General features: G+C 36.8%; 3 protein-coding genes across 7 annotated transcripts; 2 read left to right on the forward strand and 1 right to left on the reverse strand.

Moving 5' to 3' along the window:
* Window positions 1–2442: 2442 nt before the first annotated feature.
* On the reverse strand, window positions 2443–4971 carry LOC121984661. Its single transcript, XM_042537722.1, has 5 exons — window positions 4820–4971; window positions 4621–4726; window positions 4303–4546; window positions 2835–2957; window positions 2443–2742 (listed from the first exon to the last, which is right to left on the reverse strand). The coding sequence occupies exons 1-5, from the start codon at window positions 4870–4872 to the stop codon at window positions 2621–2623; spliced, it is 648 nt and encodes a 215-aa protein (XP_042393656.1). The 5' UTR covers window positions 4873–4971; the 3' UTR covers window positions 2443–2620.
* Window positions 4972–5426: 455 nt separating this feature from the next.
* On the forward strand, window positions 5427–8211 carry LOC121984662. Of its 5 annotated transcripts, none has more exons than XM_042537724.1 (2): window positions 5427–5613; window positions 6009–8211. In XM_042537724.1, the coding sequence occupies exon 2, from the start codon at window positions 6239–6241 to the stop codon at window positions 8012–8014; it is 1776 nt and encodes a 591-aa protein (XP_042393658.1). In that variant the 5' UTR covers window positions 5427–5613; window positions 6009–6238; the 3' UTR covers window positions 8015–8211. The 5 variants fall into 5 exon arrangements, with proteins under 5 accessions (XP_042393658.1, XP_042393660.1, XP_042393657.1 ...); XM_042537726.1 differs by having other exon boundaries at window positions 6019–8211; XM_042537723.1 differs by having other exon boundaries at window positions 6037–8211.
* Window positions 8212–8970: 759 nt separating this feature from the next.
* On the forward strand, window positions 8971–9932 carry LOC121987540. The gene is made up of 2 exons (XM_042541299.1): window positions 8971–9089; window positions 9176–9932. The coding sequence occupies exon 2, from the start codon at window positions 9240–9242 to the stop codon at window positions 9591–9593; it is 354 nt and encodes a 117-aa protein (XP_042397233.1). The 5' UTR covers window positions 8971–9089; window positions 9176–9239; the 3' UTR covers window positions 9594–9932.
* Window positions 9933–12257: the final 2325 nt, after the last annotated feature.

Raw genomic sequence — 12257 nt, forward strand, 5'->3', positions numbered from 1 at the left:
TAGATATTTCCTTTTATTAACCATAAAGATATTTTTAAAGAGAAATTTTATTTTTTTAAAATTTCCGGAAACAAATAAGGAAAGTTTTAATTGTTGATTGAAACTTGTCCAATTTGCTTCCTCTTGATGTGGCCGGCCATTAGAGTTTATTTGGGAAATTTTATTTTATTTTTCTCAAATAAATCATGTCAAGGAAATTAAGGAAATTTTATTGTAAATAAATTTCCTAATTTGCCTAGGCCAAGGAATATAAAAGAAGGGGTATGGGTGCCTTCATGAGAAATAACCTCTATTGTTTTCTCTCCCTTTTTCCTTGGTGTTGTGGCCGGCCATTACCCTCTCCTTCTCTTCCTCTTGTGGTGGCCGAATACTTCATCTTTCTTGGAGTTCTTGTGGTGGCCGGATACTACTTGGAGAAGAAGAAGAAGAAGGAGAGAAAGCTAGCATCTCTTGGAGCTTGGTTAGTATTTTGATTTTCTTCTTTGGTAAAGTTCTTCCTTTGTGGCCGAACCTTGCTTGGAGGAGAAGAAGGTGGTTGGTGGTTTCTCGTCTCGGAAGATCATTGCCCACACAACGTCTGAGGTTAGAAGAGGAATACGGTAGAAGATCAAGAGGTTTTTTCTACAAGGTATAACTAGTAATTTCTATTTCCGCATCATGCTAGTTATTTATGGAAATAATACCAAATACAAGAGGCTTACGTTCTAGAATTTCGAATATGTTTTTTCGAAGTTGTGTTCTTTTGTTTCTTTCTTTTCCTTGTGATTTGATTGCTCTCTTTGGTTAACCTAAAGTTATTTTAGGAAATTAAATATTAGCTTTCTATTAAAGGTTTTGTCTAGTCGGTGGTGGTTGCTCCCATATCCAAGAAGGCCACGTGCCTCGCCACGTCAGTACTGGGAACCTTTTATGGAAATTAATATTTAATGGAATTAATAACTTAAGGAGACTTGGGTCGAACGTGTTAAGTTCCGCAGGAGATCCAAGTCAAAACCTAAAAGAACAAATAGATTAAGTTTTGGATCAAACGTGTTAAGTTCCGCAGGCGATCAAAAATTTAATTTAAAAGAACACATGGTAGCTAGGAAAAGGTTCAGACCTTTGTACAAAATTTTTGTACAGTGGAACCTATAGGTTTTCCGAGTAGCAACCAACATCCACAACAATAATTTGTATAGGAGAAGTTAAGCATCCAATGAGATATTTTATACTTATAGAAAATTAACTTCAAGACATATTAGAGTAACCACTTATGTAGGTACTAACTATGTCAATCAGTAGGGGTAAAGCTGTAAATGAGCCGAGCTAAGCTGAACAGTAAGAGGCTCAAGCTTGAGCCTGGTTCGTTATCCCTAAGTTTGAGTTCGGCTCGACTTTGATTCGAGCTTTAGTTCTTAAGCTCGAGCTCGGATCGTAATAAAATTTATAGCTCAAGTTCGGCTCAAGCTCGGATCGAAAAAAATTCATTTATAAATTAAACGAGCTTAGTTCGAGCTCATTTCAGGTAATTAGGTATAATAATTAATAATATATTATTATATTTATTATTTATGTGATATATATATATATATATATATATATATATATATATATATATATATATATATATAACAAACATATTTGTAAACATATAAACGAATATGTTCGCGAGCTCACGAATCAAATACTGTTAAGCTCAAATTCGGCTCAATAATATTTTCGAGCTCGAAATCTGACTCAATCTTGGCTTGTTAATTTAATCGAACGAATTTTTTTGAGCCGAAACCCTAATAGCTCATGAGCAACTTAGATCATTTATACCCCTACGTAGGGGCTTATTACACATTCACTTTAGGACTATATAATATGATTTTTTTCTGGATTAAAATTTAAAAAGCACCCTTTTTATGAGAATGGTTAAATACCATTTTTATTTATTATCAAAAGAGTGACTCATTCCGCCTTTACATATTTTCATAATACTAACTAGTATTAATTGTAGATAAATTGTCTATTTTATAACAAATATGATTTGTAATTATTATAATATAAATATATAATGTTGACTAATATTAAATAAATATGAAATATTTATATTATAAAAACGATGAACTATAATTACTACAATAAATGTTAATCATAGTCAGTATATTAGTATTAGTATTGATCAGAAGTATTCTAATAAAAAAATAAATGTCTTTTTTATTTTTTGCTCTTTATTTTATAGGTATATATTGTTAGTGAAACAACATAATACAAATTATAATAAATATAAATTACATATTTAAAAAGCAAAAAAAAATTAAAAAATCATAGGGATCGGGTAATTTGATGGATATTTTCATAAATTCTATCCTTATTTAATTCTTTTTATAACTTGAATAATGAGATTTATGACTTGAAAACGATTAATGAACCAATCAACTTAACTACCTTCTAAAATTGTCACATAACATCTAAATATACATGTTCAACACAAAACATAATATCATTGATAATTTACAAGGACAGCACAAGAGTTCAAAACAGAGCACCAATTGATTCAAGAAGATTACCAACATCTACTACTAAATTAGACTGTCATCCATGAAACAGTGAAATAGCAGACCTCATCTATTTCAATATGGACTTGAGAGTTTGATTAATGCCATTCCAGACCTCCCAAAGTGGTCGATCCAATTCCTTCCCATGTTTCATTGCAGCCAACTTCTTCGCTATCAATACCTTCCCGGTTGCAATCCCACCATCCACTTCCATTTGCATCTAAGAATGTATAGTTACAGGTTAAAAGATTTGGTAACATTTGTGAAACATTTTCGAGTACCTGTTGGAAGGCAGAATTAGAGTTAGCTTACAGTGATCATATAAGTGTTTGGTACTCTTGCCCATTATTTTCTTCTCTCTTCCATATAACCAGGGCTTTGAATCGTTGCCAATGACAACCAAAGATTTTCGAGCTGTTTTCTTTATACTAGAACCTGAGGAACTCAAATGTGAAAAATAAACTACAGATTTTGAGACTGACACAAACTTTAAGTATGATTTTTTTCACAAACTGAAAAATAAAATGACAATGGAGAAAATTGTCAAAGCTTATGGAAGAATGAGAATGCAATTCTATAGAAAATTGCACAATAATGATGCTAGAAGAACCTTCTGGCAAGGTTTAATTTGGAAACAAGAATGATCATTACCTGCTCTCTTCATCCGTGAAAATCAAGAATGTTAGGGCTAGAAATAAAGGTAAAAAAATGAAAATAAAAATCAGCAAAACAAGTCGTTTTGTATCATTTTGTTTGTTTCTCATAGGCACTAGAATCTGTGTTTGGATTAGAGAATTTGTGTACCTAGCACACAAATGATTATCATTTGGATCCAGAAGGACTCTATTAACCGTATGATATACATTTTAGATTGTCCAATGGACTAATTATTTCTTTAACATCATTTTTTGTTCTCAGGAATAGTTATTCCATTCATTGCGAATTTTTCACAAAATAGCTATGCCTGCATTTAATTAAAATATCGAATTGGAAATCAATTCCGACAAAATTACTATTCCATCTCAATTCTTCTTAGCTATTTCATTCTATCAATCTCATGAATATTGATTCTAATCTATTAGAATTGATATTCCATGAGCCAATAAGGAAAATATCTTCCTATTTTATTCCTAAATAACTATTCTCTTGCCCGTCAATTCCATCCTGTAAGCACAAACTTGTGTAAAAGAAGATGAGAAAAACCACTGATAATAGATTAAGCAAAGCACACATCAAGAACACAAGATATTTTTTTTAGAAACAAACAACAAAGTAAAGGGATGGACATGGTTCAAGTTAGGTAAAAGAAACAAAAAACAAAGTAAATAAGAACAGAAGAGAAAAACACATTTTTAACACTGTAAGATAAAATTAGATTCTTTGGTAGACTAACATTCACTAGGTGGGTTTTTTTTTTTTTTTTTTTTGTTTCCACAAAGACTAAAATTGAGTGACTAGATTCAAAATGCATGTCCCTAGTGAGAACAAACTGTGATCAAACAATGCAAGAAACTAAACAATTGTAAAAGAAAAGGTAGTATCAGAAACTTTTTATCATGTTTTCTTTTCTATGCATGGTAAAAGTACTTTTTCAAATTCAATTGTCCAATGCTAAATTTGCATCATGTTTTCAAATCGACTTTGTGGTCTTCACAATGAATTTCATAAAAAATTGCTGAATACCAGAAGCCACGAGCATAATAGTCGACATTAAATATTACCAGCAGGAGATGATTCATGTAAGAGAGTAATTTTCTTTTTATCAGTCAGCTAGACAAACCTGAAGGATCATCTAATGTGTTCTTTCTTTTCCTAGAAACTTCACCGCCTCCAAAAGCTGGTTCTGGTTGATAACCTATCGTTTCACCTAGTTCAGCCATTTCCCCTGGTTCTTCCTTTTTCTCTGAGACCTTAAACTGACGGAAAATTTGGTCGTGAAGAACAAAGCTTTCACAATCCCCAACTCGTTTACTTGTCAAATCATAGTTGGCAGGCACAATTGTCGCGAAGCAAGTTTTCTTCTCCTGATTTTTCAAGTCGCTTTTCCATTATTCAAACATCATTAAAAAAAACGCATCTTTGCTACGAAGTGAAATACCTTAACTGATCTGCTGCTAGTCTTGGTGACCTTTCGATTCAAGTACTCGGAGAATGACACTGAAGGCTTGTTGGAAGATACTGTAGCGCGATCCTCATCCGAAACCCTAAATCATATGCAATCACACAGATTTCTCCTCGTTCAAACAAGACCCGCCAGAGATGAAACCAAAAATAGAGAAGGAACTAGAAAACAGTACCTGGATTTGGAGGAGAAGGACAACAGAAGAGAAGTCTGACCGTATCGCTGCATTCTCGATCCCGCCGCCGGCTTTTGCCTTCCCTTTCTCGATCTTGTGGTATTCTTCGCCCGTGTTTCCCCGGAGGTACCGGGTCTAAACGATACATCATTAACAACAATTTCTTCGTATAATTTTAATTTAATTAAACTTTAAGCATCATTTTCGTTAATCATTAGTACAATATTACTCGAATTGGGTTTAAGTAGTCATGTGCCGCGGTAGGATATCTAAGTTGTCTATCGGGTACTCATAGTTCGAATCCCAATTACATATTTATATAAATTTTGATCGTCACATGTTTATCCTGATGACCGGTAAAAAATATTCATAGGATCATATTTTTTTTTTTTTTTTTTTAAGTACAATATTACTCAATTTTATATTTCCGAATATAATTATACTAAAAAAAATTAGAATATATTTATCTTAATTTGATCCGATTCGGAATGGAACGAGATGATCGCGGTCCGGTTCCGGGCCGGTTCGGGTTCGATTGGACCGATAATCGATCGAGGGGATTGGAGGGTATTTAAGTAATCTGAAGCAAATCTTCCGTACTATTCCACCCTTCCGCTTCCGCTTCCTTTCCTTTCTCCTCTCCTCCTCCTCCTCCGGCCCTTTCGATCGCTCGTCGGCGAGTCCGGAGCTAAATTTTGTCTTTTGATCTCGATTGGAAGCGTCCTGGTGTGGTTCTTTTTTTACTTTGTGCGACAGATTTGGATCTTCCTGGCGCAGCCTTCTCCTTTGAATAGGTATGCCTGTTTCTAGGGTTTTTGTTTCTCGTGAGTATTGTTGGGTTTCCTGTGCTGGATTCTAATGGAGTTGTATGTTGTTCAATTACTTCAGTTTATTTTGCTTTTGGTTCCCAAGTTTCGAGTTTGTTCTTTTGTGTTCTGATCATGTTCGCAGTATGTTTGTTGAAAAGTGACTTTTCCACATTCCTTGGCTATGAGTTGATAGTATAATTTCCATTAAAGTCTTTATAGCATTTTGTGATCACTTCTGATGGTAAAAGTTTGTAACTTTTGTCGTGGACCAATATTTTTGCTTATAGATTTATGTCGACGTTTAGGTTAACAAAAAACTAGTAATTTTTTCCAGAATTTCGTTCAAGTTTATTGTGTTTGCCGTTTGATTTATTTGACAGTAGCTATCAGTATTTTCACTTCCATCAGGGCTTGCTTGTTGCCAGACTTAGGATTTCAGTTTTGCATGCAGAAGGGTAGACATTTTGAGCTATGGAGTATTGTTTTTCTGAATTAGATTAGTGATCACAGGCTGTTGAGGTGCTCTGTCAGTGATTGTCAAAATTCTCATTTTTTGTTGAATGTTTAACTGGATGAGAAGGAGAGCCTAAGTTTGTCCTAGTTAGTGTCCATGGCCCATCAGGATCACGATCTAATTGCTGCAGACTACTCTCTGGTCATTGGTCAAGAATTTCCTGATGTGGAAACATGCAGAAGAACATTGAAGGATATTGCAATAGCATTACATTTTGAGCTTCGGATTGTGAAATCTGATCGGAGTAGGTTTATAGCTAGGTGCTCAAAGGATGGTTGCCCTTGGCGGGTTCATGTGGCTAAATGTCCAGGTGTGCTAACATTCTCGATCAGAACCTTGCATGGTGAGCACACATGTGAAGGGGTTCACAACCTTCATCACCAGCAAGCGACAGTTGGGTGGGTAGCAAGATCTGTCGAATCTCGAGTAAGAGATAATCCACAGTATAAACCAAAGGAGATATTGCAAGACATCCGGGAGCAGCATGGAGTTGCTGTGTCTTATATGCAAGCGTGGAGGGGAAAGGAGCGAAGCCTAGCTGCTGTCCATGGCACTCTAGAGGATGGATATCGCCTTCTTCCTGGATACTGTGACCAAATTCGGAAAACCAATCCAGGGAGTATTGCAGTAGTTTCTGCTGTGGGTTCGGAAAATTGCTTCCACCGTTTGTTTATTTCCTACCGTGCATCAATTTATGGTTTTCTTTACTCCTGCAGACCTCTCTTGGAAATTGATAGGGTACAGCTTAGAGGAAAGTATTTAGGGACATTGTTCTGTGCCTCAGCTGTCGATGCTGAAGATATGCTTTTCCCTTTGGCATTTGCCATTGTCGATGCAGAAAATGATGACAATTGGATGTGGTTTGTGACAGAGTTGCGGAAGCTTCTTGGAGTAAATACAGATAAGATGCCTGTGTTGACGATATTGTCTAACAGAGAGAAAGGCATTGTACAGGCCATTGAATACAATTTCCCAAATGCTTTGCATGGATTTTGCTTGCGTTATGTTACGGACAGCTTCCGAGATGAGTTCAAAAATTCAAAGCTTGTCAATCTCTTCTGGAATGCTTTTTATGCTCTTACAGCAGCTGATTTTCAGGCTATAGTAAATGAAATGATGGAAGTCCAGGATGTCAGACACTGGTTCGAACGTTTTCCACCCAATCTATGGGCGGTTGCCTACTTTGAGGGGATTCGGTATGGCCACTTTGCTCTGGCCATTACTGAAGCTCTGTACAATTTGGCACTCGAAGGCCATGAGCTTCCCATTGTGCAAATGATGGAACACATCCGCAACCAATTAACCAGCTGGTTCAATGATCGTCACCTTGTTGCTTTATCGCTGGCCTCAGTTCTTGTGCCTTCTGCTGAGAAAATTATTTCAGAAGCTAGTTCAGATTCAGTTTGTTATCAAGTTCTCCGAGCGAACAAAGTGGAGTTTGAAATTGTATCAACTGAGAGAACCAATATAGTTGATATACAATCGCGAACATGTTCATGTCGCCGATGGCAAATATATGGCATACCATGTGCACATGCTGCTGCTGCTCTCCTATCCTGCGGTCATGATGTGCGGCTATTTGCTCATGAATGCTTCAGTGTCCAGAAGTACAGAGAGACATACTCTCAACCAATATACCCCATCGCAGATAGAAATCTGTGGAAAGAGGTGGCAGAGGGCCCAGAAGGCAGCAATGGCAACTCAACTATAATCATACGGCCACCAAAAACTCGTCGTCCACCCGGTCGGCCAAAAAAGAAGGTTCTTCGATTGGAAAGTTTGAAGCGTCCAAAGCGTGTAGTTCAGTGTGGTCGATGTCATCTTTTAGGACATTCTCAAAAGAAATGCACTTTGCCAAATCTTATAGGCTAATAGTTATCAATATCTATCAGATTTTCTTCTTTGTGCTGGTACTTGCCATTGCCATGAGATGTAATAACTGTTGTACTTTAGATTGGTAGTCTCTTTTCCCATTGGTTCGTTGAACCATTCTCCCTGTATTTTTTTTTCGATCAGTGCATGTATTAGCAAGCATCCTTTGATTCATCAATGGTTTGTTGTTTGCTGTTCTTGTTTGCTTCATCTGATTCACAGTGGACTCAGATGTCAATAAGTGATCTTATTAAAGTTAAAAACTAGGATTAAATTAACATCAAATTTGTCTTGTCGAATCAATTTGTATTGGCATTTTGAAATTGTTGAAGGGTTATTATTGCTAATTGATTTTTTTAAGTATATTATATAATCTTTTAATACTATCTTTCTCTATGAGGATTGGTTGATCGAGTCCGACGTCTTGTGGGCCCTACCTGACTCCCCCGTCTCTTGTTTATTTATCAACCGAGCGAGAATTCCCTACTGGTGGGGCCGCCGTGTCTGTCCAGTGACGAGGCTGGTGTACTTCAATTCGGTTGATAATGGCAATTTCGTAATTATCTGGAAAGGAAGGTGCAATAGGTATCGAAATGAAACGCTGCGCCCATGGGCTCCACCGAAAGATACCGTCTCCTCACCACCACTCGCCATACCTTCGCTGTGAATTGACGATGTTGCCCTTCCAGACTTCCCCAATGCATTCTCATCTCGGGTGCGCGAATTGACAAGTTTACCCATTCCCCAATTGCCTTTACCTAATCCATCCTCGTCGCCATCTGATTCCGGGTCGGACCGGACTCAGTCAAATTCCAATCGAACCGCAAGCACAGGACACGATGGAGCCCATTTTCGTCATACTAAAATGGCAGAGTGGCAATAATGCGTATTCAAAGGGACAAATGCGAGTCAGGCTCCGCTATATAACAAGGCTCCCCAATACACAACCAAAATCTCTTCCCTTTCTCGCTTCCTCTCGCGCTCGCTCTCTCTTTCTCTCTCTGTATTTCTCCTTACGAATCGCCTCTTCCCTCCGGCGATCGCTGGGATCTGGCCGAGCCCGGCCACCGTCGCCGTAATTTTTTTTTTCATTTTTTTACAGTGAAATTCTTTTTTTTTACTATTTTTTTCCTTATTTTTATATATTATTTTAAATTGCAGTCGGTTACATCCAATCTCCTCTTTCGGCGCGCTGACGTGGCGCGCATCGGAGGCGGCACGAGCCATGTCGAGCCAGTCGCCGACACTTGGCGCAACGAGGAAGCGGAAAGACCGCGAGCCGTCCGATGAAGCCGAGCTGGGGAAGCCAGCTAAGCGGAGCGACAACCGGCTCCTCGCCGGCCTCCTCGCGCACGAGTTCCTCACGCGCGGGTCGCTGTTCGGGAGCCGGTGGGACCTGACTCGGTCCGCTCCGCCCGAACCGGACCGGAAGGAAAAGAAGGACATCGGGCTTTCGCCGCCGCCGCCGCCGCCGGCGGTGAGGTATGCGGAGGCGTCGCACCTGGTGATGCGCGGCGGCGCCCACGTGGCCGGCGTCGTCAACCCCACGCAGCTGGGGCGGTGGCTGCAGCAGATGTGACGGCGGCGGGGACACGTGAAGGCCTCTCGTTGGCCGCGTTCCCTGGATCGCGTCTGCCGCCTTATCACCTTCCCCATCTCCGCCATCCTCTGTCTCAAGCTGCTAAACCAGAGAAAAAAAACAAAGCACAGGAGAAGAACTCGATGAGGCTGGTGGCGATTTCAATTCATTTTCTTTATTCTGTTTTGTGGTGCCTTTCTTCTTCTTCTTCTTCTCCTTCTCTGAATCGCAATTTAGTTTCTTCTCTCTCCAGATGTGATCGAACACTGAATGTGCATGCTTCGTTTCAGAAAAAAAAATGGCAGTATTTTGAGTTATTCAACGTCTGTTTCATGCAAATGGACTTGTTTTTCTCATGAATTATCTACATAAATTTGCATGTTTTGATCATTATAGTAAAAATGATGATTATGCTCAATACCTTAGAGTCCATTCCAAATTATACGAAAGAAAGTAAACATATAAGTAAACCACGGGGTCAGAACATGGTTTGTAAAATTGTGATTCTAGATTGTAAGATCCCATGGTTTGCCAAATCGTGATTCTGGATGATCTTATGATCCAAACATCCAATCGATCTCGAATCGTGCATCGTACTATGAGTGATAGGATCATAGCAAGATGGAAATAGGATCAAAGTAAAATTGGTAGAAGGTTTGAGAGTTACAACTTTTAACTCAAATTAATTAAACTACAAGGTTTATAATATATTAACTTGAAGCATGTTCAAACATCTACAATTGATTATCAAATAAAATTTCTTAATTTTAACTCAAAAAATATAGTTTAAAACCTTTTCTTAAGGTCTAAAATTTTTTTAATCTTATTATTTTTAGACTACTTTATAATTTAGATTATTTTCAGCTTTGGTATAGTTAAGATTAATATTTTGAAATTATTTAAACATCTATTTAATTATTTTTAAATTAATTTTTAATCAATAATATTCTATCATTTTCTCCTAAAATGATGAGTTTTTAACTATCTATTATCTAGTATTTTGCGAAATCAATAATTTTTTAAAAGATTATTTTTGATTTTTTTTATTTGAATCAAATGTTTCAATAGCTTCTGCTGCATCAATTACTCTATTATCCTTTAAATTAAGTTATCTTATGAGCCAAGGAACATTTCTAAGCTTGATGCGATTATTATTATTGTGTTAGTAGAAATTTTATATTCTTTAATTTTATGATATAAAAAATATAAATATTATTAAGTGTTATATATATATAATTATTAATCTATTTATATGCAAATAATCTTTCTATATTTATTTTTTAAAATATTAATCATGTATCATAAAATTTTAAGAGTTTTGAAAGGAACATACAGTTCTAAGATCCAATTTTAACTCTAAAATTATGGGAAAAAACATGTTTTGATTCATGAAAAAAAAATTGATTACTTAGGCTAGGTAACGTCCAGTCTAAGGTGACTGGTCAAGTCCCACGAATATTTTCCACCAGCCACTAAGGTAAATTGGGAAATACTTGCGGCAGATAGCCCAACATCTCTTAGTTATAAGTCTCATTTGAAGGGAAAATCCTTGTAAATACACCATAAACTATGAATATCTGAGAGATAACTGAACATCCTTATCGCTGTACCATAATATGGGGACTTGCTTTGATCCATGAAAAAAAAAGATAATCCTAGTTAATCTCATTGACTATTCCTGGGGGTGACCGGTCCGATCCCACGGAAATTTCCCACCCGCCATCAGGATAAATCAGGAAGCGCACGCGACAACCAACCCAGCATCCTCTGATTACGCCCCTCCTTATTTGGAAGAAATTTTTTTGTAAATATACTGTATCTGAAGTTCGATCCACGAGTACTTAGGGTATAATTTGAATATTTTATCTAGGGGATAATTTGAATATTTTATCGTGGTACCATGATCCCGGGGCGGGGATTGCTTTGATCTAGGAAGATTGTGGCGTTGGTGGTGATTATACATGAAGGTGAATTACATGATTTGTGCCTGAACCTGTAATTAAGAGTGCATTAAATGTTTTTCTTTCGTGCATGATGCTCTTTCCGAGTTTCTACAGTTAATTAATTAATTTCCATAAAAATGTATTGCCATATTCCTGGCAATTAAATGCATGACGTGGTAAAATTTTCATTCAAAGTATAATTGTTTACATTATCTTAAACTCTTGCTTATTCATGTATATGATAGTGAAACAAATAAGAACTTATATTGCATTTTCTGATTCTTGTTTGAATTATAATTTCATGATTTTTTTAGAGATTATTTATGAAAACTAGGAGAAGTCCAATTTAGGCCATAAGCAGTATCGTATTTATGAAGGAATACAAATATGCCTCAAATCTTTAAAATAAAATGAAACAAGACGGAAATATTAATCATAAAATTATTATAAAAAATGACTTTATAAGCAAGGACCTGAACCTCGAAATTAGTCAGGAAAATAATACACGTGCTTTAAATTGAGTCACACGATCCAAGCACAAAAAATTCTACTCAAATAATAAAATGTCACCAATCGATCCAATCAATCATGTAATCCGAAATCGGTGACGAAGACAAGCTGAGAATGTGCCTATGATGCTAATTAAATAAAAATTTTATGTTATCTTGCACATCACAAAAAGTGTTAGTGATCAATTCAGAAAAGGAGTTTTCGGTATTCA

Source organism: Zingiber officinale, chromosome 5B (genome assembly GCF_018446385.1).
Source record: "Zingiber officinale cultivar Zhangliang chromosome 5B, Zo_v1.1, whole genome shotgun sequence".
Lineage (NCBI taxonomy): Eukaryota > Viridiplantae > Streptophyta > Magnoliopsida > Zingiberales > Zingiberaceae > Zingiber > Zingiber officinale.

Coding starts and splice junctions, on each gene's coding strand:
- LOC121984662 (XM_042537724.1), top strand. CDS start 6,239: ATGGCCCATCAGGATCACGATCTAATTGCTGCAGACTACTCTCTGGTC.
- LOC121984661 (XM_042537722.1), bottom strand. CDS start 4,872: ATGCAGCGATACGGTCAGACTTCTCTTCTGTTGTCCTTCTCCTCCAAA. Junction 2,958..4,302: donor CACATTAGATGATCCTTCAG/GTTTGTCTAGCT, acceptor TGAGTTCCTCAG/GTTCTAGTATAAAGAAAACA. Junction 2,743..2,834: donor CAAACACTTATATGATCACT/GTAAGCTAACTC, acceptor ATACATTCTTAG/ATGCAAATGGAAGTGGATGG.
- LOC121987540 (XM_042541299.1), top strand. CDS start 9,240: ATGTCGAGCCAGTCGCCGACACTTGGCGCAACGAGGAAGCGGAAAGAC.